Raw genomic sequence first — 27527 nt, 5'->3', positions numbered from 1 at the left:
ACCTTCTACACGCCCACCCGCCAGCTACGATCTACCAGCCTCGCCCTCGCCGCCGTACCATGCATCCGAAGAGCCACTGCCGGAGGCAGATCCATCTCCTACCTGGCGGCCAAGACATTGAACTCCCTCCCCACCCACCTTCGACTGACCCAGGACCATCTCGCCTTCAGGAGACAACTCAAGACCTGGCTGTTCGAGCAGTAGCGGACCCCCTCCCCCAAGCGCCTTGAGACCCTCCCGGGTGAGTAGCGCGCTATACAAGTGTTATGATTGATTGATCAATTTTTACCATTGTCTGCTGGAGACCTCATTAGCTGACTTTTTAACAGTCTAGTAAGGTAAGTTATAGTAAAAAATGATCCCTCAGTGATAAGGCTTGGTGATTGCAGGATTGTTTGAGAAAAGTCAATTAAGAGTGTGACCAGGTTGATGCATAGGGTTGTTACCCAATTGTTTAAGACCTATTTGAGATGTTATCTCTAGGAGGGCTAGGGTGTCTATCAGTAGGAGAATCTAATTGAAAGTTGACATCTCCAAGTAAAGTAAAGTTATCAAATTGGAGGTCTAATTCTAACAGCATTGACGATTTGCCAGAAATTTATTTTTGGGCCCAGCTGTTCATAAATTAGCATTCCAGTGAAAGTCTCTTGTTTAAGTATGGTTGACTTAAAAAGGAAGGCCTCACAGTCCGTAGCCGGGATACCCGAGCAGTTTTTATGCAACTAAAGCGAGGACTCCACCTCTTTTTAAGGATCTGTCCAGTCTAAAAAGTTCAAAGCCCAAAGGAACTGCTACTGCAAAGTCTGGATCGCTCGCCTCATCACCCCCAAGTTTCTGTTATAAAGAGTGCATTTAATTTAGCATCAGTAATAAGATCAGCTATTTCGGATTTATGTTTAACTAACGGCCTAAGGGAAAACTGTAGCTTAGTGTATTTTCTGGGAGACTCTTGGGAATCAGTTACACAAGGGCCTATTTTAGGTGGTGAATTTAAAATAATTTTATTACAGTATGAGCATAGCATCGCTCCCAAATGCACTGTTGAATAAAGACCTAATTGTGTATAAGCACGGCGGTAAGGGGGTGTAGGGCGCGTAAAGCCTCACCTTTGGAGAAGATCCAGGGTCCAGGCGCAGACTGGCTTGCCTTTGGTGACCTTCGGCAAGCATAGTTAAATACCTGTGAAGGGAAGGGGGCGTGTCTAGCTTTGGCACTAGAACATAGAAAGAAAACAAGATTGGCTAAAAGGACTGGCTTTCCAACTAGGGCCCAACAACCCCTGTAATACGCAGCGGATCCCCTGTGCCGTACTACTACTGGCAACCAAAGTCAAACTAAAAAAAAAGTGAGAAATAAAAATCAAAAAAGCAATCAAAAGCAATGTTGATGGTCCCAGCCTATGATGGCGACCACCCAAACGGGTACCAGGCACCTCCAGGAACACAGAATACAATGAAGGTAAAAGCAGACTATCTTCCGTGCTCAGGCATGCTCAGGAGGAGCAAGTGGGCAAACAAAGGCAACCAGTGGAGCTCCATCAGTAGGAGGCTGATATGGTTATAGTTCTTAAGGCCCTTGATGGAGTGTGTTGCAGATTTTAGAATGCCCTTAAGAGTGGCCAGTGTGTGGTGTGGAAGGCCCATAATCCGGAAGTCCAAGTATTTGGGCTTGAACAGCAGCTGTGAAGACACTTTCGTTGAGAAACGATTTGCTTAGTCAGAGAGAAACCATTGATATTCATGGTGCTATGATCCTTAATTGTGTGGTTGGGAACCAGAATATGTATATGTGACATGGCACTGGGTGATAGCTGGGTCAGATGTTGAGCAGGTTCTTTTAAGTTGAGCCACGTTTAGATCAAGCTTGTTCTTAGTTGTGAAAAACTGGAATTGTGTCTTCACTTCAACTTCCAGTGTTCAAATGCATTACTTTTGAAATGCAGTGGGTGGTCTACATTCACATTTTAATCTCAAACATTAATATATTATTATCCAGTAAATGTTGGTGGTGCCCAGATGTCAAAAGACAAAATGTCATTGACACTTGTTTTCTGCTCTAGCTGCTGAAGCCTGGAACACCACACTTTCCCTCAGCATACACAACTAATAAAGGACATCTAGCCTTCAGAAAAAACAGGAACAAATGTATAATTCTCATAGGACGATTAAAATTGCCATCATCAAATATCGAAAGTGTTTTTTTCGGATATAATAATGCACACGTTTCAAGATCACAAAATCCACAAAACACAATGCATGAATATTACAGGAATTAAAAACAAAAAATGTATCACACTTAATATAGTTTAAGAACAATAAATACCAACAATCACATGCAAAGTGCCAGTGCCACGATATTAAGAATTACACATAATATATAGGACACAATAGAGCACAGAGTACAAATATTGTCTATAGATAGGTGTCTATAGGTAGGAATAAAATACACCAAGAAAGAGGCGGCTAAAAAAGCATAGTACCACTAAAACATATCAACACTTCATTGCTTTTAGACTACGAATTCGGGTGAGCCAAGCAGCATGTAGAAATGTGGTCACTACAACAACAATCACCTCTCTGGTATTGGAGCGTAAAGTGGTTAGTGTAGGCACATGATGACGAAAAACGTAACGTTCAAACACAGGTTTTACCCATTGTGTACGTGGCCTAGCATAAGAGGGACAAAAGAAAGCAAAGTGATGAAGAGTTTCTTCAGTTACGTTACAAGAGGAGAACTATTCAGAGCTACAATACTTCACACCCCATTTCAAGCAAAAGCTATTCACCAGCAGGACCCCATAACTCCATTTTAAATAAAGTTGCAAAGGGGTAGATCCTGGGAGGATGTCAAAGAACAATTTATAAGCAGGGGTTATCTTTATATCTAAGAACAGGTCTGCCAGGCTCCCTGCTTAAACACATTTCAATTCCCTCCTTTAAACGATCTTTAATCAAGGAGTGAGGAAATAGCTTGGCTATGTCCAGAGTATCCCAGAGGGAAGGGAGGCCATTTCATACAATAAGGACTAGATATAGGCAAATCAGGCGATCTTCTCACAACCTGGAGATTTAAGAAGTGCCTTAATCGAGACTCTGTAGGTTTCCAGTTCATCTGTGGACCAAAGTCTATGCAAGTACATAATAGATCGAGTCATAATGAGATGGTTAATCGGGTGGATGCCCATATCTAAAAGTTGGACGAGACAGGGGTACTCTACAGGAGATAACGGTTCTGTATGTGTGGTTATGTGTGTGTGTGTGTGGTTGTGTGTGTGGGTTTGTGGGTGTGTGTGTGGTTGTGTGTGTTTGGTTGTGTGTGTGTTTGGCTGTGTGTGTTTGGTTGTGTGTGCGTGTAGTTGTGTGTGTGGTGTGTGTGGTTATGTGTAGGGTTGTGTGTGTTTATGTGTAGGGTTGTGTGTGTGGTTGCGTTTGTGTGTCTTCCCATTTGCTGCTTTAACAAAACTGTCTTCCTATTGGCTGCTCGGGTTACTAAACGGAGTGAGGAGAAATTCGAAGAGGTCGGGCTGGTCCCTTATGAAAGCAAGAGTCAATGGGATGACCTTTCACACAGTAGCAGTAGGAGACTGCCATTAGCTGAAAGGGGAGCCAATAGCCTATGGCAATGCTTCAGCACTGAACACAATACCATGGACCAGGTATTGTTAACATGCGGGAAGCCAGGGTCCATTCACGATAAATTAAAGTAATGGTTGGGAAAGAGAATACAAAAGAAAATCCTCCAACCATCATTCACGCAGGCCTTATTCTGCTGCCGCTACCAACAGCAAACATTAGCTGTCAATACTCATCTGCTGCCGCTACCAACAGCAAACATTAGCTGTCAATACTCAAGGGCCCCAATTTCATGAGTTACAATTTTATTTATTTAGTGTATTTTTTATAAAGCGCGGACATTACTAGAAGGTGTCAGAGCTATGTAAATCAGACATCAACGAGGCAAAAATGCACCTCTCCCCCATGAATTTATGTTCAAAATACTTTCTCAAAGTCTGCCTCTGGCCTGCTTTCACATAGTGCATGTGCGTTTTAGTGGTGTAAGAGACAGACCCTTCACTGTTGAGTCATCGCACTGCACCAAGCATCCCCCATCCCTAAGTGAGGTACTAGCCACTTGGGGAGGATTAACAATCCCATCCATGGCAGTGAAGTCTACAGCTGTGTGTGGGGGTGTAATACTGTATTACACCCCCACACACAGCTGTAGACTTCACTGCCATGCTAATACACAGGGTGTTTAATGGTGCCCATTGCATTCAATGGGCAAGTCCTGATGATTGTCACTGTAGTGAAAGGTCAGCCCAGATTACTCACAGGAAGTGCAGTAATTAGCACCCGGCATCAAAGTGAATGGAGTGGGAGCTCTGCCCCTGCCTGTCGGTGCATTGCGGGAATGGGGGGGGGGTGGTGGGGTTAATCTGTCAGGTCATTAGAGGAAGTACTTCAGGGTGTGATGGGGGATTGAGGGTGAAGCAATCACTCTGGCGTAAACGGATTGCCTTTCCGGGTGTCTCATGGTGAGTCAGTGTTAATGTTGTGAAGGGTTGGGGGTGCAGGCCGGTAGGCACGCTACTCAAGTCGGGACGGCGGTTCCTGCGTGAAAAGCGGTGTGACCCGATGGATTAGCCATGGACATGCGAGGCAGTGCAAGAGCCAAAGTGTCGGCTCCGGTGGCACTGCGCCTGCTACACTCTTGACGTGGGTCCCAGGCACTCCACACCACTGGAGTCAAGCTAGCCACATAAGTGCACTCTTGACAGCACCTTCTCCGGCTCATACCTCACTCGGTTTTTCAGGGCTGGGCGCATGCGCAGGGACTTACCTTACTCAAGTGTTTCAGGACGAGGTGGGCGCAGGATCAGGATTCCCTAAAGATGACCAGGGCGCACGCACACGAAGATCAGTCACTGGGGTGGGGTAGGATGAACAGACAGAGAGCGCAGAGAGGGCCCATCCTCACCCTTCCAGGCACTCTGCTCATGGCAACTCCCAACATGCCAACTCACATGTCATTCAAAAGAAAGAACAAGCGCGTTCCAAACAGCAAAATACAAATTGGGCAGCACACTATGCTAAGCACAGATTTTTGGCTTAGGTTTGTATGCCACGTCCTTAATTACATTGGCTACACCTCTTTGAGAGACCCCCTAGTTTTTTCATCCCACTTAAAGCCCTGCTAGGGAGACACTTGGAACCCAGCCTGCTTCAATTTCTAGCGTGTGCTCTGTGATGGTCTTAAACACTTTCATGTGTCCCATCTTTTTGCACACGGTTATTAAAAACCATTGCAATTATAGAACAAGTGTGTGCGTATTACCATGGCGACCAACTCCTGAGTCATACTGCGAGCTACGCACGGGCACTAGTGATGACTTTTAAGAACTAGTCCAATCTCCCCACCACCCGCCTGAAAGTGCTGTACCTCGGATGTAGGCGCACTCGCTCTCGTCCTGCTGGCTGCATGATGACCCGCCCATGGTACCTCGGGGACTGGGTGCTCCCGGGTGCCCGGGTTAGAGCGGTCAGTGGCAGGTGTTGGCTGTTCAGGGAGGGACTCCGCGCGGATGCTGCTTCCAGCTCCTCTGTGCGAGCTCCCATGCCCGTGTTCAGTAAAAATGGAAACTTTCTGCCAGAGGCCGTGATGTCGGGATGTGCAGCCGTGAGCGTGCACATCCCGAAACCAGAAGTTCGGGTGCGTAACGCCGGTCGTGGGGCGGGACTTCCATCTTCTATGGGAAGCCAGGGCCCACGAAATGGCTGGCGTAGAGAAGCAGTACTGACGCTGGGTTCCCTTGCCTGAGGCAGAGCCCCGCAGTGGCAGCAGAAGTCAGGAGAGGCGGCTGAGGCCGCCGATGCGGTGAGTGGGGTGGTGGGGGGGCAATGCGCGTGTGTGTGAATGTGTGCGCGTGTATGTGTGCGCGTGTATGTGTGCGCGTGTATGTGTGCACGTGTGTGTGTGCGTGCGTTCGTGTGTGTGTGTGCGTGTTTGTGTGTGTGTTCAAGGAAGGGGGGGCTGGCTGTGTGTGTGTGTGTGTGTGTGTGCACGCCGTTAGTGCATGCTAGCCAAGCGAAAGAAGGGGCTGTGTGCGTATATGGAAGTGCGTCTGCGCAAGCGCGACTTTAGAAGCGCGTCCACAGACATCAATCGGCGCGTGCCCCAGTCTGTACCACTTGGCAGACAAGACGACCACAATAGATCTCGCTGGCGACAGCGTTTCGCGCTGCATCACCAGCGAGACCTAAAAAGCAGCTGAAAATTGGACACCCAAATCAAGGGTTCTGTTTTAAACAGATCCCTGGGAATAGAATCAGGACCTAGCACTTTGTGTATAGGGATCGCCTTGATTGCCTCCACAAGAGCCTTATATTGGAAGATCAAAAGGGGACCTTCACCTGCAAGGGAAGAAATTACATTTTAAAGCTCTCTGCTCACTCAGTCAAACTTGGCTGCATACATTTTTTGAAATGATCCACCCAGGTCTTAAGTTGGTGATTGTAGTCCACACCCTGTGGCAGCATTAGGTTTACTTAGGCCCTTTATTCCCAAAACTAATTTGAGTTCCCAGCCCTGTCGGCTACAACCATATCATCCCACAACTCTCGCTCCCAATCAAGTTTGGCCTGCGAGAGTAGCTCTTTATGGGCCTTCCTAGCTCTAGAAATGCCTTGCATGCTGCCAGTTTTTAGCCTCTGTATTAGAGTATACCTTATCTTCCTACAGCAGCTATTGAACCATACACAGTGAGTGTCCTGGGCACCTTATGGACATCTCTACTTAACAAGACTTCAAGAGACCCACGGTTTTTCATGGGACTACTAGAGGTCAGTACCTGCAAAGTGTCAGCCACCTGGCCATACATCTGGGCCAGTAGTTCACAATACATGCATGGATAATTTTCAAAAAAAATTCATAATAAAAATTGAAGGCAGAGACAATACCAAATTTCTACTTCAGAGAGAAAATACCTGGATACAAAAACTTTCAACACAGAAGCCGTTTGGCTTAAATGACAGAATAGAACTCTCTTGCTACCTTTAAAACTGCTCAAGGGTCGATTTAGTAATTCCCGTGAGATTTCACATTAATGTACACTAATGTATGATTATCTTGTATTCTTTTTATTATGAATTTGTTTTGAAAATTATCCATGCATGTATTGTGAACTACTGTTAATCATAAGGGACTACCTCCATCAATTTCATCATTCATGACTTAGTAGCATACCCACATCAGATACTGGTTCACCATTCCAACCTCGTTGGGTTCATATCCCTAAACATTATCTTACTTTTGGGACTTCACAATTTCCCCCTTTCAATTATTTTTTCACGTCACTTGCATTTTCTCTGACTTTAGGCTGCACTAATATCATGTACTTTTTATACCTGCTAAATATTGGTAAAGATTGATATCACGTACATTTATCTTTACCATATATCGGGAATCACACCATGAGTCTATCTTCACTCTTTTTCAATCACGTGATCGGAACATAATGAAAACACGAAACGCGGTCAATGGCGTTTACCGTCCAAACCGGCGTACACGAACAGAAAACGATCGGGTTGAATTTGAGAAGAACTTTCAGGTTAGTCTACCGATAATTCTAACACCAATGCGGCAGTTATATGGTTTATAACTTGTACTTAATATGCGCCAGTATAGTTAAATTCTCTTTCAACTCTTTGACCCACAGAGCTGAAACACGCGAATTCGACATAAAATCAACACGTAAGAGACCTCGTACCATTTTCGACTTTCACACGGGTATGAAGGATTTTTTAAGGTGATAACCTAACCTTACACGTAGCAATAGCACGAATCCCCATGTATACAGTTGCACACACCCCGCTATGCACAAACCATTTATTACAGCTGGGTGACACAGTAGCCACTCGCTCGCCGCCATTACCGGCCGCGAGGAGGATAGGACACGCCCCCTTTGGGTGGCCACACCCACTCTGGGACAACACCTCTTTCGCCTATAAATAATGTGTCAGTTCAGGGAGCGCAGCGGACGGGCGCAGCGGGCGCGCCGTCAGCGCGCCAAAGGCGCGCCAAAGGCAAGCCCGTCTGGGCCCGTCCGGGCCCAGACGGTCCCAGGCCCAGTGACTCTGCCTGGTGGCCCTCAAGATCGAGTGATGTATACCGGAGATACATTACGCGCACTTCGACCTACGAAAATCCTTGCCTGCTATCACACGCATACTGAAGGTAATACCTTCTCGAATTGCTCGCGCTGCAACCCGACCCCCCTGAAATCCACAAAAGCCGTTGTGAAGATGGGACTTCTTAACTGCCGCTCCCTCCCTAAACATGCGATCGAGTTAAATCTTCTAATTCAAGATCAGGATCTCGACCTATTATTCTTAACGGAAACATGGCTATCAGAGAGCACCGATGCGGACATCGTCACGGCCCTCCCCACGGGGTATCTCTGCCAAGCTTTACACAGACCCAAAGGGAGAGGAGGGGGGGTAGCTATAATCTTCAGGGAACAATTCACTTGTAGAACGTCCAACGCCGGTATTGAGGATTGCGAGAGCTGCCAATTCTCCATCCAAACCTCCCCAGCTCACTCCCTGGCAGGGCTGTTAATCTACCGCCCCCCAGGTGCCCCCGGAAACTTCATCAATGCTGTCATCGAAACAGCATCACAGCTAGCTTCGTCCACCTCCAACTTTCTTATGCTAGGTGACATAAACTTCCACTTTATGGACCCCTCGGATCGGGTAGCCTCTGACCTTCGGCAAGATCTAACAGCACTAAATATCCAATTGGTGAACAATGAGCCTACCCACGTGAAGGGCCACCTATTGGATCCCATCCTCACCAATATACCAACTATTACCACCAATTCACCTGTGACTCTCCCATGGACGGACCATTTTCTGGTCCCTATTTCCTGGGAAATTCCCACGCTGAACCTCCCAACCTCTAAAATTCAGGTAACTGACCGACGTTGGCGCAAACTCTTACCTGCGGAATGGGCCGTCGCCCTTGCACACTCCATCCCCGAGCTCTCCTCCGACCCCACCATCGCTGATAAACAGTTTAGTGAGTGGATTACTTCATCTCTAGATACTCTGCTCCCAAAAACTGCAATCCTCAAACATCCCAAAAGACTTTCTCCGGCGCTGTGGTACACTCCAGACCTCAAAGCTCTGCGCCAGGAGTGCAAGAAAACAGAACGCTCTTGGAGACGAGACAAATCTGAAATTAACAAAAACATCTACTCTATTTCTCTTCTATCCTATAAAACCGCTATTCGAAAAGCCAAAAGCGTGTTTTTTCAGGAGAGAATAGAGAAAGCGGGATGCTCCAGCAATGAATCATATGTTATCCTGAAAGAGCTGTTAAAAACCCCAGAACAGGGATCGGGATTCCCCTCCGACCCTAAAGCCGATCAAGAGAAATGCCAACAACTGGCTAATTTCTTCAATGATAAAATCCGAACAATTCTGGATTCAATTCCTCCCTCGAGCCCGTGTGAAGAAATCGTTCTTCCATGCCCGTCATCTCCTACTTGTCTCTCCTCGTGGGGCCAAGTTACAATAGATGAAGTAGGAAACATGCTTAATTCCATGAAAAGCGGTTCCCCTAGGGACCCTGCTCCACTCCGGATCCTCAAAGAGGTAGCTTCCACCATCACCCCCCCCCTCACTCATCTGATCAACGCCTCACTCCAACAAGGAGTTGTACCCCTGAGTTGGAAGACGGCTGTCGTGAAAGCCCTATTGAAGAAACCATCTCTTGACCCTGAGAATCTGGCCAATTACAGGCCTATCTCCCTTCTCCCAGGAGTCAGCAAAATTGCAGAAAAATTAGTCAATAGGATACTCTTACAGTTTCTGGAGGTCAATAATAAACTAAAAAGCTCCCAGACGGGCTTCCGACCAGGGCAGGGCACTGACATCGCCCTCCTGGCAGCGGTAGAGGAGGCCAGAGCGCTATTGGATGGGGGAGGATCAGTGGCAGTGATCCTCCTCGACCTTAGTGCGGCGTTCGACACCGTTGACCACCAATTCCTTATTGAAAGACTTAAAAGAGTTGGCGTGGAAGGTACAGCCCTGTCCTGGCTTTCATCCTTTTTGGCCCAACGGGCCTACCAGATCTGGGAGAAGAACGCCCGCTCCTCCGAAATGCCCCTCCAATGTGGTGTGCCTCAGGGCTCCTCCCTGAGCCCCACATTATTTAATATCTATATGTCCACATTGGAGGAGGTTATCACCCCATTCGGAGTGAGCGTCGTCAGCTACGCTGACGACACGCAACTAGTGGTGTCTCTGTCCCACCCCAGACAACACACAGCTGACCTATTCAACTGCCTTACGCAGGTCCACCGCTGGATGAATAGATCAGCCCTTAAGCTAAATGGGACGAAAACCGAGGTCCTTCTGCTTGGTCCAAAAGGAATCTCACTTTCCCCGGACATCTGGCCAGCCTGTCTGGGCCCTCCCCCTGAACCAAAAACAGAGGTAAAAAGTCTGGGTGTTTGGATCGACTCTGATCTTTCGTTCAATATTCAAGCAAAGAAGGTAGCCGGGACCTGCGTTGGTCTCCTAAAAACTCTGAGGAAAGTCCTGCCCCTCCTACCCCCTAAGTCCCAAAAACTGTTAATCCAAGGCCTTATAATATCGAGGTTGGATTACAGTAATGTGATTTATCTGGGCGCTCCTGAAGCTACCCTCAGCAAGCTTCAGAGAATCCAGAACACCGCTGCCCGGATTATCACAAACACCCCGGCCAGAACCTCGGCTAAACCTGCTCTCAAACTCCTCCATTGGCTCCCGATAAGGGAGCGAGTTAAATTCAAGGCCTTGTGCCTTGTCCACAAATCACTGCACACTCAAGGCCCCCCAGTCCTTAGCAAATTCATCACCCCCTATAAATCTACAAGATCCCTCCGCTCAGACGCAGAAAACTTCATTAACGCCCCAAGATTCAAGAAAGCCCGATCAGGAGGAAGACGTTTTTCGGTCCAGGCTGCACGTCTCTGGAATTCGCTCCCTCGTGACCTGCGACTTGAACCACAATATCTGCGCTTCAGGAAGCAGCTAAAGACTCATCTCTTTCCCTAATCATATTTGTCTGCCCTCTCCTTATTCTGAATCTTTGTCCCCCCCCCCCCCCCCCCCACCTTTTTTTTTTCTTTTTTTTTTTCTTCTTGGTCCCTGGCCCACCGTACTTCAGAATTAGGGTCCCTAGCGCTGGGATACCTCTGGGTGACTACGCGCTTTATAAAAATAAAATAATAATAATAATAATAATACAGTTACTGACAGGTTATTTGTTTATGTTTTATGTTTATAGTGTCCTTTACCTGATGAAGGGCCAAAGAATGGGCCCGAAATGCATTGGATCTGTTTAAAGGATTGTGTTATATGTTGAAAATCGACAAAAAACCGACTATCAAATGTCCTATATGGAGTACTGTTGCAAATTTTCTTCAGAATAAAAATAGCAAATATTTGAACACATAAAGCGCTGTGTGAATCCTCTGTCTTTGGAGAGGAGAAATTGTGTGCCACATACGGATGGGACTAGTGTCTCACTAGTCTCACAGTTCTTATGTACTGTTATTATGGACATGGCTACTTTGGTCAACGTCAACATATTAAATAAATAATTTTAAAAAAAGGCAGCTGTTTCCAAACAAAACCATTAAAAGGAAAGCTTATGGCCAGCATGTGAATTTAAATTAACAATTTTTATGAGCACATACGGTCTAGGATACCTTTAATTGATCTATTACGAACGCTGTTTTTCTTCTAAGTTATGCTAAAACTCAAAAGTCCATCCTTAGCTATAATTGAAAATGTAGCTCACTCCCTGTCATCATATTTCTCCCCTAAACCTGTATGCCTAATTAATAGAATCCCTTGTCATCACCACAGTTCGATGTCTGCAACTAAATCTGGCTTGACTGAAGTCTGGAAAAATAAAGGGTACCCCAGCTATTCTCCATATTTTGCACCTTACATTCAACATTAAATCAATTGCAGTGCTCTAATAAACACTAGCTAGGTAGGATTTCAGATCTTATTTATTTATTTATATAGCGGACTACTCCCAAAGGGCATCTAGGCCCTTGCAGTTCCACACATATGCAATCAAGAGCAGTTAGCAAAGTTGTTATAGGGTACACAGCCAGGTTTGAAGTTCTTTCCTGAAGGAGAGTAGATCAGGGGAGTTTTTTTTATCTTTAGAGGCATCTCATTGCACCATCTGGATGTGATACATGTGAAGCTTTTACCGTCACATCTGAGAAGGCTTAACTTAGGTTCTTTCATGAGAGCCTATTAGCGCAGGCCATTAAGAAGAAGTTACAATAAATACTTGCGAGAACAGCCCCAGCAGAAAAATCTCATAAGTCCACCAGCACCAATCTCGGAGCAAGGTATTTTTAGAAGGAACTGGGAGTCTGAGAACATTTACAAAGTAGCATACACCACTTCCAACACTCCTCTAGGATCGCTTTCTACATTTACCAGAAAAACACACTAAATGAAAACCTCTTTTTTAGAAGAAATTTGGTGCCTATAATTGCAGATTCTAACAGTTTGTTTTCAGAAGTTCACAAATGTTCAATAGCTAGGATCTACAAATGTATTTCAGATGCCATTATGATTGAGGGGGAAGTTTTCAATGCAAAAATAATTATTTTGTATCATTTGAAATTAAATTACAGATTACACATACTATTGGTTGAGAGCTGTGGATTGATTCTTCCAATTAACTGCAGACAAGTTACACTAAAACACAGTGACTCAACATCCTCTGATCTCCTGAAGGCACATCTGCACTCTTCAGAATATAAATACTTACGAGTGAGATATTGCAGTTTCCTTGCATTCTCTGATGTCATTAATACGCTTGTTGTAACTGCAAATAGAATATTGAAACATAATTATGACTGCATTACAATTATTACAGAGAATCCTAAAAGAGATTGCAAGAACAGATAACAAACATGGGCTTTCTCAATGGAGGGACAATATCAGAAGTATCTCTTTTACAAATGAAGGATTGCATTGTACGTAGTAGAGTTCTATGCAAAAGGATTCCTGGTTATGAAAAAGTTGCCTGGTATGAAACCTGACCATGCCTACCTGGAACACGGGGAACTACCAAGAAGTGCTACTTCTTCTGATCATCAATTTGCATAGAGTGAGGAATACACTAAACTTGAGTGATAATTTTCAGCTTGATATCTATCATACAACTTATATGGTTTCAATATCATGCACTTAATTGCTTAGATCTCGAAAATAAATCCAGTACATACTTATAATCAAACCCTCTTACAATATACTACACCTTGTTCAGACAGGTCTGCTAACTTTAGAAAAACCTAATACACCTCTCAGGAACAAAAAACAGATAAGATGAGAAAGTACTACTACTGGTAAGTAACTTCATGCTTTTTTGTATGTACCATAGACAGCCATATACCTTGCATGGATTCAGAGGTCTGATTTGGTGGACCAGATCTTGAAACAATCCTCAATAGGTTGTGAAGCAGCAAATATCTCATTAGTGCATCCTGTCCAATATTGTGAAACAGACAGCATTGTCACATAGACTTGCGTACTTGGCTCAAACTGACTTCTATACAAATCACCTGCACAGAAACTTGAACTATGAAGTCGGGCTTGTGAGATTCTCTCTAGTTGGGTGCGTTTTAGGCATGCTATGCAACTACAGCTAAGCTATGTGATCACTTGCAGAAATTCATTCTTCAGTTCACCTTATTTTGAGAATAATATTGCAATTCACATTCTAACTCAAACAGTCTCCCACTCATTTTAAAATTCCATGTTCATATGCTAGCAAATGGGCGCGCCCTATCTTGAGTGGCAGAATGAGCAAAAAAAAGACTGCAATGTAGTGAGAGTGATTGCCAGTAGCTGAGAAGTTTGGAAGTTATACACATATTACCTTTTTATTCTTTGTCATTTAGGGCATCCCTTAAGGAATATTGCTAAACCTATACTAAGGTTAAATGAAATCTTGATAACGTGAGAGATCCCTTGTGGTAACGACATATTGTGCACTATAGAAATCTGATTAAAAAAATTGGAAACTATTTTAGATGTGGCCTTTGAATTCTAATAAGCTGGTTGTTATGAAGCGTAACGTGATAGATGCTTAAAGTTAAATTTATAAATCAAATCAAAAAGAAATCTCACCAACCCAGTGAAGGCTGGATTCAGCTCCAGTAAACTGCTACCTTTCGGCTTGGAGTGAACGCATACTGGTTTCTCTGGAAACATCCACATCCATACCCCTGCTTTCTTAAAGAGGGAAGTATTGCCTGAACCATTTCGGATACAACTTATGCAGCTGCATACACCCAAACTCGGATGTGTGCTCACCCACACCTGATAGTAAGCTATTGCTTGTACACATTATATAGAAAAACCTCTTCCTTTTACTATCATGGCATGGTCATTGTGTATAACTTCCTGCCTCTCCTTGAATATCTATGAATTCAACAGACACCGGAATGACTGAATTGTATAACCCTAGAAGCAATGTTGCCAAATTCTGTGTTTCCGTGGGAGGTGGGGGCTAAGGCAAAGCTATATTGTCTAATCCATAACTGGTGTTATGTCTGAAGATGTTTGTATGGAAACAATGTCTACCTCAAACACGCAGAAGAGATGAGATTCAGTGACATGAGGGACTCTCACATCTTGTAAAATATCTTTGGAAGCAGAAGTGTCATTTGCAAACAGAGAAATCTTTATTCAAATGGTATTAATGGCATTTCAAAAGCACATTCTTGAAAGACTCCTTTTGATAACATCTAAATATGAAATACTGAGAATCATTGAAAACACCGGTATCTATGGAACAATCCATCTTGAACATATCTTGAAACAATCCTCAATAGGTTTTGAAGCAGCAAATATCTCATTCTTGAGACTGGTTTGTAATGAGCTACTAGTTTACTTCCCACAGACGCAGGTCTTTTAGTACAGGCATTACAATGGGGGCACGCTATTTGACAGAAATTGTGTTTCATTTGACAGATCTTTAGAGTGTTTCCGTCCCTGCTTCACAGTGTATTAGTAATTTGACTCTCTCAGCCAATACCTGGGGTGTGAGGTGGCTCTGCCAGTTGACAAACTGTTTTTTAAGTTTTTTTCCCCTCAGGGTATGAGGAGGTAAGGGGAGGGGCTGGCAATCTGAGGGGGACTAGAGAACTTTCAAGAAATTCAAAATTAAGACCCCAGATACTGCACATTTTACACGTTGGTGCCAAACAAAACACACACCAAAGTACTGGAAAATGGACAGCGGCCATAAAAACCGGAAATATAAGTATTGAGCACCAAGCAAGCAGTTAGCCATACTGGATGTTCAGAAAAGTCTTGCCAAAGCTGTAGGCTGTGCTCAAAAGCTACTTGATGCAGACATACCAGGGCTATATGCCCAGTGTTCAGTGGACGCTGGAAGAGGGAGCTGGGAAAAGAGTGCTGCCAAAGAACACCCACCATGCTCAATGCCCAGTGGACACGTCTTCTGGCCACGTTCAGCAAATGCTAAGACAGGAGAAGAGATAAAGACTGTAGGCCACACCTAACAGATACTGACATGTGGGGATCCTGCATAGATTAATATTGGCAGATACTGTGGGCAAACAGGGGTTGGCCATAGGCAATCGCACTATGCCCTGTGCTTGCTGCAGTCTGCTGTGTGGAGTGTTGACTGGGGGAGTAAGAACTGGTGCATTCATATGGCAATGCAGAATGATGATACGATGTAATGGGTACTCTGCACAGAGTGCAGTCAATGGCTAAACTCTCAGCAGTACACTGCTGCAATATATATGCGGTGTGCAAGAGAGGCAAGTGTAGTGGAAAAATGGAATTGTCGAAGCAACCTTAAAAGGGCAGATTTCTGTGTTTTGGGGGTTTTGGTTCATTAATACAGTGTTTCCACCAAAATCTTTATAAGGGGATTTTTATTTTACAAATAAATCTAGCTGGTGATTTTCAACCAAAACTATAAAGTGCCTTTCAGGTTTTTGCACTATATATTATTACAAATATCTGTGCTAAGAATACTTGGAACCTGGAAACCACAAAGAATTAAAAGGAAAATCAAAAAAACAAAGTAGTATTCAATGATCGCAGAACATAAAAATACAGGACGAGGCAGTACTGTACAACATTTCTTACATTAACAAGTACATTACAAATTTGGATTTAATACTGTACCCTCGTATGTTTACAAAAAGATCTTCTACTGCTTTGTGTATGTGAAACACTTCATCTCTGAACAGAGACAGGCATGAACTGCTCTGAAGTGCAAGTTTCCAAAGGTTTAAAGCGGTAGCTTCCGTATTCAAAATTCCATGGCACAGGATAAATCCAACTTAAACAAGAGAGAGGATACAAACTTTTTTTCATAATATACACAATGGCAAATTAGTGTACGTAAAAGTAAGCAAGCACAACAAAATAAAAACAAGGAAATAACTATCTGGAGATAAAATGAATACTTGAGCTAATCTATCATCTATTATTTTCCTTTTGCGCACAGAAGTGCACTGCCGTTTTGACAGGTTCTTTAATTGTTAACATGCACAAGCTTGCAACAGATGGATTTTAAATACCAGCAAAGACTGCTTTAATTTCTAGAGTAGCAAAGTCGGAAACCTATGCACTGAGACAGCAAGCGATTCAGTGAATGGGTGAATAATCATAAATAAAAATAGCACTGGCCATATCAGTAGGTATGGCGTATAACTGACAGTGCCTCAACTCATGCAGTCACTCATTCATCCTTCCATGTATACACTTAATCAGTAATCCTGAAACTCATGCATATATTCATCTGCCAATTGACTTATTCTTTAAATCACCCACAATATCACACATACGAACTCACCAATCAATGAAGAAGTTTGATGCTAGACTGAGTGTGGGGGGGTGGGGGGGTGCTTTAGGTGGAGTGCTATTAGTATTGAGGGTGTTTCTTTCCCACTGTTAAGGATTTACCATTTCCTTTTGTGTGTAAATAACAAGGGCTGGCAGCACACCACACAGGCTGGGCCATTTGTTTACTGGAAAATGCACCCAACACAAGCCCACTTATGTTGCAGCTCCATTACCTTTGAACAGCAGATGCCTTGACAGTTGGGACTCCTACCACACTATTGCTTTTCACCCTGTATTAAGTCTATACAGAAGATATGCCCTAACATTTTAATTACAGGCCGGTAAATTATTGAATAATGCACAGAGTATACCTATTCCCCTTCCTCCAATTTCAAATTACAAAACATGTCAAAGTAATGATGGAAATTAACGCATTTCAGACTTATACTTGACGTAAAATATGCATTTTGATTTTGAGTTTTTTTTAGCAGGACTGTGCAACACTCTAGTGCATACCCAATAATGCTCCACTCCTCATTGTCAAGCTAACCAAAATGGTCTTCTCCATCAGCAAGCAGGAAATGTTAAGGGCTCAGGAATAGCAGGTAGGCATGGCCAGATACATAGATCGTAAAATATGAGCCTGGCTTTTACAAAATAATAAGATATGAAAATAAGGGTACAACTTTGGAACGGATGTTACTTACATATTATCCATTTTTCCATTGCATCCAAGGACAGATATTCACATGGCATCTGTTTCAAACGGGAGGGAAGAACATTCCTTACTAAAGAGTGTGTACTGTGACATAAAACAGTAATACTTCCTCAACTATTTTATATTTTGTCTTTATCAGACAAAATACAGCAACATGAGAATCAAACACAGTAACTCGACTTTCAAAAATGCACACATTGAGATAGAGGCCTCACCTTAGGATAATTCTTTTGGGTAACTGCCTTTGTAGTTTATCTGTATGGCTCAGTTTTGCACAATTATAAACTAGTACTCTTGTATGAACAATCTTTTGTTAATTATTTTATAAGCAGACACTGTAACTCTAACTGCGGTGACTCAAAATGTTTTGTTTCCTTGTGTGTCACACAAAAATCCCCCTCTTTTGGCACAACTGTGAAAGGTTGGGTAGTGACGGGTTGGGAGTTGGAGAAGTCTTTCCACATGGAGTATAGAATACACTCTCTCTGGGTAAATACTACTAACAAAGGTATTCTATTGCCCTGTCTATCGCCAGACTGAGCATTGGTTCCGTCAGGAATCATTTTTTATTTATTTTAAGAACCTCAACCACTATCAGTGGCATGCTTCAACATCTGGTCGTATCCTGGTCCCTATAGACCAGTACGGCTAAACAATATTCTAAGAAGCCCCTAAAGATATTACCTGATGGGGTTGTTATATAAAAATACCTTAGGAACACCAGGTATTCCTTTATTATTGGTGTCCTATGTATGGTTAAAAATGGTTACTTTTAGTTACCAGCTTTAGGGTACCTGATCCTCAATAGACCCTACTCTTTTTTGTCGAAATGTTTCAGTCCTTTAGCAATCAGTCTCTAAGGGTCCTGGGCTTTCATTAGAACAGGTCTTACCCTGTATGAAGTTAGTTATAAGGCAAATGCTGTCCTCTACAGGTCAGTCTGATGCATTGTAAATAGAAGAAAAACACATGCTGTGGAAAATTAATACAAGCTTGGTGAACATTATCGGCGCCATCTTGCCCCTTTTCGAGCCCATTCGTGCGCGTAAGCGGCAGCCATTTTGAGCACCATGGCCTCCCTGCCCCTCGCTGATAGCCAGCGCGTCTCTCTCTCTCCTAACCTCGCAAGCATCCCCCCGCACACTGACAACCCCCGCTCTCTCATGCCTTGGGTCATAAACCCCCCCTTCAGCTCAGCTTCACCACAGAATCCCATCCTGTTCCCAGCGCGACACCTCCCCTCATTCCTTCCATGGCCTCAGATCCTTTTGATGCAAACCCCTTTTTCCCTGTGTCCCCGTTTGTCTTCCATGTTCCCAGGCCGCCACCTGGCCCTGCGGATACTGTTTATTACCCCGTACAGTAGGAAGCTTCCCCTCCCCATCAAAAGACCCTCGAGCCGATCAAAGCCCCCACCCTATGAGATCCGATCAACCCCATGCATTCCGTGAATCGGCGGAATGCCCTGCTGTGCGACAACCATCACCTGTTGTGACCGGGGTGGGGAATCCAACTGTAAATGTATGTGGGAACGGGTCTGAAGGGGAGATTCCGAGGATGTTCTTTCAAATACCAAAGTGTTGCGAGAATGTGTTATGTGCAATAAAGGTCATAAACCCTAGTATAAGAGGCCAGGCCTCAGAGATGTGGTTAGAGCACCTCGTGACGATACTTGCTGTCTGAATTGATGTGTTCTCCTCCGGAGAGAATAAAATCCTCGTTTCCTGCCTTCCAGTCTCCAGCGCCTGCTTCTTCATTGATTAACATTGGTGGGTCATAGAGGCGATACCGCCGGGCAACATAAAAGGGTCTTTGGTTACTGGTTGTCTTTGAAACCCTTTTTAACAATGCAGCCCTACGTTCAGGGTGCTGCTACACAGGAAAGCACAGGAGGCCCTTCCCCAGTAGTCACACTTGCGTTAGGGTTACAATCACCATAATTCACCTAATGCTTTATTTAACCTGAGGCAATCGTGACCGCACCTGCTTTAGGTGAACTACTGGCAAAATACCCTTGACAAATAGGGTCTACATCATCACAAGGACACTCCTCGTCTCCATCCTTTTCTCATAGCTTTTAACTCTACATAGAACCTATCATGGATTATGATACCCAATTCTATCTAAAAATATATTCACTACATGGCATACTTCCAGTTTACCCTGTTGCACCAAGCAAGCTGGCTGCCATCAAGAATGGTGCCAAATGTAAAATTCTCACGAAGTGCTAAAAGCCGTACAGGGAACATTCCCCTTCATTGTGCACTCCTCCTCTTACTCATCCAACCTTGGATGTCAACTAACTTCCTGAAGCTGAACTCAGACTGAGTTCCTCTTTCTTGCCAAAAACGGTAAACAATCACAAGCGCAACTTAAATATACCAGCTGACAGCCCATGCAAAATCTCTGGGATTCACTCTTGACAAGCAACACACTACAAGGATGGCCAATTCAGCATAGTTCCAACTCTCTCTCGAACAAAGTGAAACTGTGTCTCCCAGAAGATTATTTTAGAACTACATAAGGCTTAATCTTCCCCAATCTGGAAGAAGATAATGACTTGCTTGATATAATTGAATCACATCACCCTACATACACAACCACAGAGATATGTACTTGCTCACCCTTTCACCCAGATCATCTTCAAAACGAGCTGCATCACTTATAAAGCACTCAAGAAGGAAAAATAAAAACAGGTTGCAGGCCGTCTCTGAGAATTGGGAGTCCTTCTACAAACAGGGCTTAACAATCTACAAAAGCAGCATATTAGAATGAGTGTCAGGTGGATCTTTACACTGGATTGGGAACCCAATGTCATGGATTATGAATAGTGAGAATCAGAGGGGGAATAGGTTTACAAGACTCAGGTGGATTCTTGGAGGAGAGTTCAACTTCATAAAGGATGAGGTGGTTTCAAACTGACAAAAGGAGACTATTTATAGGAAAGATTTTACTAATTTAAAGGACAAACCCTAAGAGGTGCAAAGTGCGTTGAGCAAATAAGAATATTTTGGTTGGCTGAGCAGTGAGTGAGAACCAGGATTGCATGAAAGAGGAGTAAATAATAGAGCGTAATGCTCACTGCATTGTTTATAACCACTTGGGTGGGAAGTTTACTTTGGACTCCATGCTTAATGGCAGTCAACTTACTTGGTGCCAACAGAGTGAAGTGGATGTATGTCTGGAGAAACTAAACAATACTTTTCTAGTAAAGTTCATTTTGTTTTCTAGACTGGAGATGTTTTGTAGGAGACAACTAGTAAACTGTTGCAGCTGAAAAGCACAATTAAGACTAAATTGTTTTTCAGTGACTTATGCTCTAAATGAGTACGCGAAGATGGGTCGGGAAATTTTTTTAATCATCTTATGTAAATGAGACCTTGTGACTTATGCAGTAAAAATTAAACAATTTATGTCTGGGAGTGGGATTGGACTTCATACCCCAGTACCTGTGTAAGTGGGACGTTTGTTATAATGTTCAGTATAAAAGACAGGAGGGAGCACATGGTATTACAGGAGAAGAAACAGGAATGCCCCCTACCTCTGTTTTAGATTTATGATCTAGCGATTCAAGGTCATATAGCAACAAGTTATTCCGATATTTTTGAGCATGGGAGCTGAAGAAGGAAATAACAGCCTATGTATGATTGGCATATAGGTGGTAGCCACTAAGAGGCCGGGTGCAATACAAATATGAGGTAGCCCAGTCAATGCAAACAGGCAGATGACGAATGCACGAGGAGCACCAAAAAAAAGAAATGAAACATATGGGGTCCAGCATGCAAATCACTCTATTCACATTCCTGAGATATCTAGGCAGTTGAAGGTCATAAGCATAATGTGGGAGTGGACTGAGATTGAGGAGCGTAATGTGGTTGCTGTCACCAAAAGTAAAAACAACTTTTGTGTGGATTGCCTCCACAGAAGAGTACGATACAAGTGGATTAAGCAAGTTGAGGGAAAATAGGTAAGCTTGTGAGCTGGTTAAACACCATGGTTTGGAGCATATAGGAGATTTTAAATAAAGGACAGCAGTCAGAAAGGAAGGAATTAAACAGTTTAAGAAAAAGGTAGGATGACCACCAACTTGAAACAGTCTAGCTAAAACCTTAATCAATCCAAAATACCAAATTCTCTTTTTAATCAGAGAAAAGTAAAAAGGAGACCCGTTCGTATGGCCAATACGCAAGGTTTATTTGTTCATGCCATGCTCCAAGACTAATTTAATGTTTCTTTAACTGCTTCATTTTTTGCCAAAGAAACTAAGATGCACAAGCATCAGCAGTGGAAAACACACACAACCAAAAATTATTTCCAACTATAGTGAAATATACATATATAAATAGCCATACTGTATCTGATTGTGCTGGGTTTAACATTGTGCTGGGGGCGCTGATGAGACTCAGTAATTGTGCATTTCTCCATTGGTCAGCTGAGAGATTCCTCCGTGGATAGACCATCTGAAGTGATATGAGCGCATCAGACAAAGACTGCAAAACAAAGGGAAATGGTTCACTCAATCAATCAATATGTTTTATACAAGCAAAGGTAGAACAGTTTTATTGATGGGTGTATGCAAGAACAATCTAAGGGCATGTGAAAACACCCATACACACAGCAAAACAGTACACAAAAATAGTTTCATGGGTTAAAAAGGACCCCCCTGCCAAGTCTTCCCAGAATGAATCCAAATAATCTATAAAATAATATCCATCCCGTCCTAATGTTCATATGACAAAAGTCTCTTGTTTGTAATCATTGGTCTCTATCATGGGTTTTTCATTTTCGAGAAGAATATTTCCAATAATGCAAGAGATTCCACACCCACTGTAAACTATAACCCTTCATTTGGTCTTGCATGCAAATATGTATATAATTTACTTTACCAAAAGAAAAACAAAGTTGAAAAACAAAGTTCAAATGGTGCCATGGATTGTGCTTTCAACAAAGAGAGAACACCCAATCCTACTCCTTAAAGAAATTTCGGAACCTGAACTGTTCTATAAGGCTTTACAGGGCCAGTTAATTTCAAGTGGCAGGGTGGACAAAAATCTGCTACCCAAAGCATTTTCTGTGTAATGATTCAAGTGAAAAGAAATATAGGAGGTTTACCAATTCAAATAAAATACCTATGATGGAGACCTCTGGTTAACAATTAATTTTTCCTACTCCATATTGGGATTTGCTTTGATACTGGTAAACAGACGAATAGAGCAGCAAGCCCATGTCAAGTAAAGAGTTGGGAAGGCCATTATCAACATTAAAAAACTACTATATTTAAGCAAAACATTTGTACTGAGATGTCTGTATTGCATCAACCCTAGTATCACTCAAAAGAATAATGATTGGCAAAGGTGGGTACAGCCCTCCAAATTTCTGCTTAGCCTGCTTCTCAAATGGGCACATGTTTCATGTATCAATGCATGCCCTATCCCAGGTAAAACGATCTTAAGGTTTTCCCAGGAGTGGTCTATTAGTCTTATGGCAGCATGTAATCATTACAGATACTGTCCACCGAAAGATGGATTGTTTAGATGACGCCGAATCAATTAAAAGAAATGTCAGTTTGCAAAGAGCTAACTAGATTTATGTACATTTAATGTATTTCTGTAATATCCAAGTTCTTTAAGATTCAAGGTATGTAGAGGTCTCTCAACTGTTGGGGTAGGGTTTGGAAAGAATACTGGAAAAATATTGCCTTATTACTACGGAAAGCATAACCAACCTTTGGCATGAAATATGGCTGAGCCATAACCAACAGTTTATTTCCAGAGAAAACTGTAGACTGTCCGTTAATGCAGAGCACCTGGATCTCACTCTCCTTTCTTGCTTAAGTGATTGCTAAAAGTTACATCCAGGACATGTGCTATAAATCTGCCTTACACGTAGGTTTCAACGGAAAGCCCCAATAGCTTAGAGAGATATTAATCTAAGCAACAAAGCCCTCATCACACCAGGCCATGAGGTGGTGCTTCACTGGTGCAGAGTTGCTGCTGAGATGGGGCAGCGCTGGTGCGGAGATGGGGCTGTGCTGGTGCAGAGATGGGGCTGCAGATGGGGCTGTGCTGGTGCAGAGATGGGGCTGCAGAAGGGGCTGTACTGGTGCAGAGGTGGGGCTGCAGATGGGGCTGTGCTGGTGCAGAGGTGGGGCTGCAGATGGGGCTGTGCTGGTGCAGAGGTGGGGCTGCAGATGGGGCTGTGCTGGTGCAGAGGTGGGGCTGCAGATGGGGCTGCGCTGGTGCAGAGGTGGGGGAGGTGGGGCTGCGCTGGTGCGGAGGTGGGGCTGCGCTGGTGCGGAGGTGGGGCTGCGCTGGTGCGGAGGTGGGGCTGCGCTGGTGCGGAGGTGGGGCTGCGCAGGTGCGGAGGTGGGGCTGCGCAGGTGCGGAGGTGGGGCTGCGCAGGTGCGGAGGTGGGGCTGCGCAGGTGCGGAGGTGGGGCTGCGCTGGTGCGGAGGTGGGGCTGCGCTGGTGCGGAGGTGGGGCTGCGCTGGTGCGGAGGTGGGGCTGCGCTGGTGCGGAGGTGGGGCTGCGCTGGTGCGGAGGTGGGGCTGCGCAGGTGCGGAGGTGGGGCTGCGCAGGTGCAGAGGTGGGGCTGCAGAAGGGGCTGCGCAGGTGCAGAGGTGGGGCTGCAGAAGGGGCTGCGCAGGTGCAGAGGTGGGGCTGCAGAAGGGGCTGCGCAGGTGCAGAGGTGGGGCTGCAGAAGGGGCTGCGCAGGTGCAGAGGTGGGGCTGCAGAAGGGGCTGCGCAGGTGCAGAGGTGGGGCTGCAGAAGGGGCTGCGCTGGTGCAGAGGTGGGGCTGCAGATGGGGCTGCGCTGGTGCAGAGGTGGGGCTGCAGATGGGGCTGCGCTGGTGCAGAGGTGGGGTGGGGGAGGTGGGGCTGCGCTGGTGCAGAGGTGGGGGAGGTGGGGCTGCGCTGGTGCGGTGGTGGGGCTGCGCTGGTGCGGTGGTGGGGCTGCGCTGGTGCGGCTGCGCTGGTGCGGTGGTGGGGCTGCGCTGGTGCGGTGGTGGGGCTGCGCTGGTGCGGTGGTGGGGCTGCGCTGGTGCGGTGGTGGGGCTGCGCTGGTGCGGAGGTGGGGCTGCGCTGGTGCAGAGGTGGGGCTGCGCTGGTGCAGAGGTGGGGCTGCGCTGGTGCAGAGGTGGGGCTGCGCTGGTGCAGAGGTGGGGCTGCGCAGGTGCAGAGGTGGGGCTGCGCAGGTGCAGAGGTGGGGCTGCGCTGGTGCAGAGGTGGGGCTGCGCTGGGGCAGAGGTGGGGCAGAGGTGGGGCAGAGGTGGGGCAGAGGCGGGCCTGCGCTGGTGCAGAGGCGGGCCTGCGCTGGTGCAGAGGCGGGCCTGCGCTGGTGCAGAGGCGGGCCTGCGCTGGTGCAGAGGCGGGCCTGCGCTGGTGCAGAGGCGGGCCTGCGCTGGTGCAGAGGCGGGCCTGCGCTGGGGCAGAGGCGGGGCTGCGCTGGGGCAGAGGCGGGGCTGCGCTGGGGCAGAGGCGGGGCTGCGCTGGGGCAGAGGCGGGGCTGCGCTGGGGCAGAGGCGGGGCTGCGCTGGGGCAGAGGTGGGGCTGCGCTGGGGCAGAGGTGGGGCTGCGCTGGGGCAGAGGTGGGGCTGCGCTGGCGCAGAGGTGGGCCTGCGCGGGCGCAGAGGTGGGCCTGCGCTGGCGCAGAGGTGGGCCTGCGCTGGCGCAGAGGTGGGCCTGCGCTGGCGCAGAGGTGGGCCTGCGCTGGCGCAGAGGTGGGCCTGCGCTGGCGCAGAGGTGGGGCTGCGCTGGTGCAGAGGTGGGGCTGCGCTGGTGCAGAGGTGGGGCTGCGCTGGTGCAGAGGTGGGGCTGCGCTGGCGCAGAGGTGGGGCTGCGCTAGCGCAGAGGTGGGGCTGCGCTGGTGCAGAGGTGGGGCTGCGCTGGTGCAGAGGTGGGGCTGCGCTGGTGCAGAGGTGGGGCTGCGCTGGTGCAGAGGTGGGGCTGCGCTGGTGCAGAGGTGGGGCTGCGCTGGTGGGGCTGCACGGTTGGTGGAGCACTGATGCCGATGTGATGCTGAGGTGATGCTGTGGTGGAGCTTAGTGATGCTGAGGAGATGCTGCGCTGGAGCTGGGCTGGTGCTCACTGATGCTGTGCTGGTTCTGAGTCATGCTGAGGTGGTGGTGCTGCGCTGGTGCTCAGGTGGTGCTGCTCTGGTCTGTGCTGAGGTGATACTGCACTGATGCTGAAATGGTGCTGCGTTTGTGGGGCTGCGCTGGTGCGGAATTGGTGCTGTGCTGGTGGTGGTGCTCCGATGAGTAGGTGGTGCTGTGCCGATGCTGAAGTGGTGCTCAGGTGGTGCTGTGTTGATGCTGAGGTGGTGCTGTGTTGATGCTGAGGTGGTGCTGAGTGATGCTGTGGTGGTGCTGAGTGATGCTGCTGCGGTGGTGGTGGTGCTGAGATGGTGCTCAGGTGGTGCTGAGTAATGCTCAAATGATGCTGTGCTTAGGTGATGCTGACAGGGATGTGGAATACCTATAGCCCGACACCCGGAAAAAATTGTTTGGGGCCAAGGACAAGTTTTCATGTGTATTTTGCCCTTGGGACAACCCCCTACAGCACAAACCCTTTGCTGCCAGTTTACAGTACCACATTATGAATCAAGAAACAAGGAATTGCCTGAAGTGAAGATAATATTTGTGTCCATGTGCTAATGCTGTTCAAATTTGTATTAATGATTCATTAATGCAAAGCCTTGATTATTAGGGTGAGCGCTTTAAGTAAATGTAAGTTCAGACTGCACTACTGACAGGGGTTCTAGTATAAAAATGTGTACACACGTTTTCAATGTTTAGGAATATGAGGCGATGTATGATGCTCCCAGAATGCTGTCTGATTAGGTGCAAATATTTGAAAAAGCTTGAAAGCAAGATTGATGATTCTTTGCTTTCAAAATAAAATGTTGACAAAAAAATGCAAAAACATTTTGCTTAACTACTGTAAAATTTTAGGTACCATTTCTATGCATCATCATTTAGTAAAATGTGTTGATGTATGCTAGTATTTCACAAAAATATTTATAATGGAAAATCAGGGTAACCAGTTTTAATAAGATTATGGGAAACTTAAAAATAAACAATCATTGATAAAGGCAATAGGTCTGAAATTGTTGGTCAGCCTTTTGGGTTTGTCAATGCAAGACTTGTTTAGACATGGTTTTTGTAAAACCTTATTGTTGTGGAAGCTGCTGGGTCCTCACCATTGAAACAAACATTGTCAAAAGCAAAAATAGTTTTTGGTCTTAAAAAGCACACATGACCCTAGAAGTTCCTGGCACTGAACATAACGACTGTATCGACAGAATGCTGCAACTCACAGTGAAGCTGGTCCATAGAGAGAGAGAATTTTAATAAACACATAAGGTAATGGTTATGTTTTTGCCATGCTTAAGTGACTGTACATATGCTGGAACCATATGTTTGACATGTTTGTTCGCAGAATAAAAAAAATAAAATGAAAAAAAGTTAATGGTTAACGCTAGACTTAATTAGGGGCTCAATTAATAAATAAAGTCTCAAAAGTGCACCCATGTCTTGCATTAAGCGCAGATATACAGCTTTCGTGAATGCACAAAACTTTACAGAAGTAGGCCAAGAAATAATACTCCAAGAAAATATTAGCATAAGCAAATATGAAGATGCAGATTTGCTCATGATCTGAGTGTTTTTAAGTTCACTTTCCCTCCAACCACTTTTTTCCCCAACCCTGGAAGAAGTTTTATGTCTGCCATTGTCTGGAGTAAATTGCCAACCTCTCTCAGTATGGGTAAAGATTGAGAAGAGTTGGTGAAAACCCTTAACACATGTAAGTTAGTAGGTTTGCACAGACCCAAAAGGGCATTCCAATCCTGGACCTATTGCTTACCATTACCTTCATCCCCAGTACGCAGATCTGCGTA

The 27527-nt window shown here is 45.4% G+C and overlaps 1 protein-coding gene across 1 annotated transcript in view; it reads right to left on the bottom strand.

Annotated features, from left to right (window-relative positions):
* Positions 1-27527, bottom strand: part of NCKAP1 (NCK associated protein 1) — a 649223-nt gene that overhangs the window by 481228 nt on the left and 140468 nt on the right. The window contains exons 7-10 of the mRNA XM_086955458.1: positions 21981-22118; positions 17618-17666; positions 16248-16404; positions 12847-12903 (exon numbers count right to left, since the gene is read on the bottom strand). Coding sequence (XP_086811584.1) covers positions 12847-12903; positions 16248-16404; positions 17618-17666; positions 21981-22118 — 401 coding nt within the window. The remainder of the gene's footprint in view (positions 1-12846; positions 12904-16247; positions 16405-17617; positions 17667-21980; positions 22119-27527) is intronic.

This window comes from Lissotriton vulgaris, chromosome 2_1 (assembly GCF_964263255.1).
Source record: "Lissotriton vulgaris chromosome 2_1, aLisVul1.2, whole genome shotgun sequence".
Taxonomy (NCBI): Eukaryota; Metazoa; Chordata; class Amphibia; order Caudata; family Salamandridae; genus Lissotriton; species Lissotriton vulgaris.
This window is presented reverse-complemented; position numbering and strand designations above follow the sequence as displayed.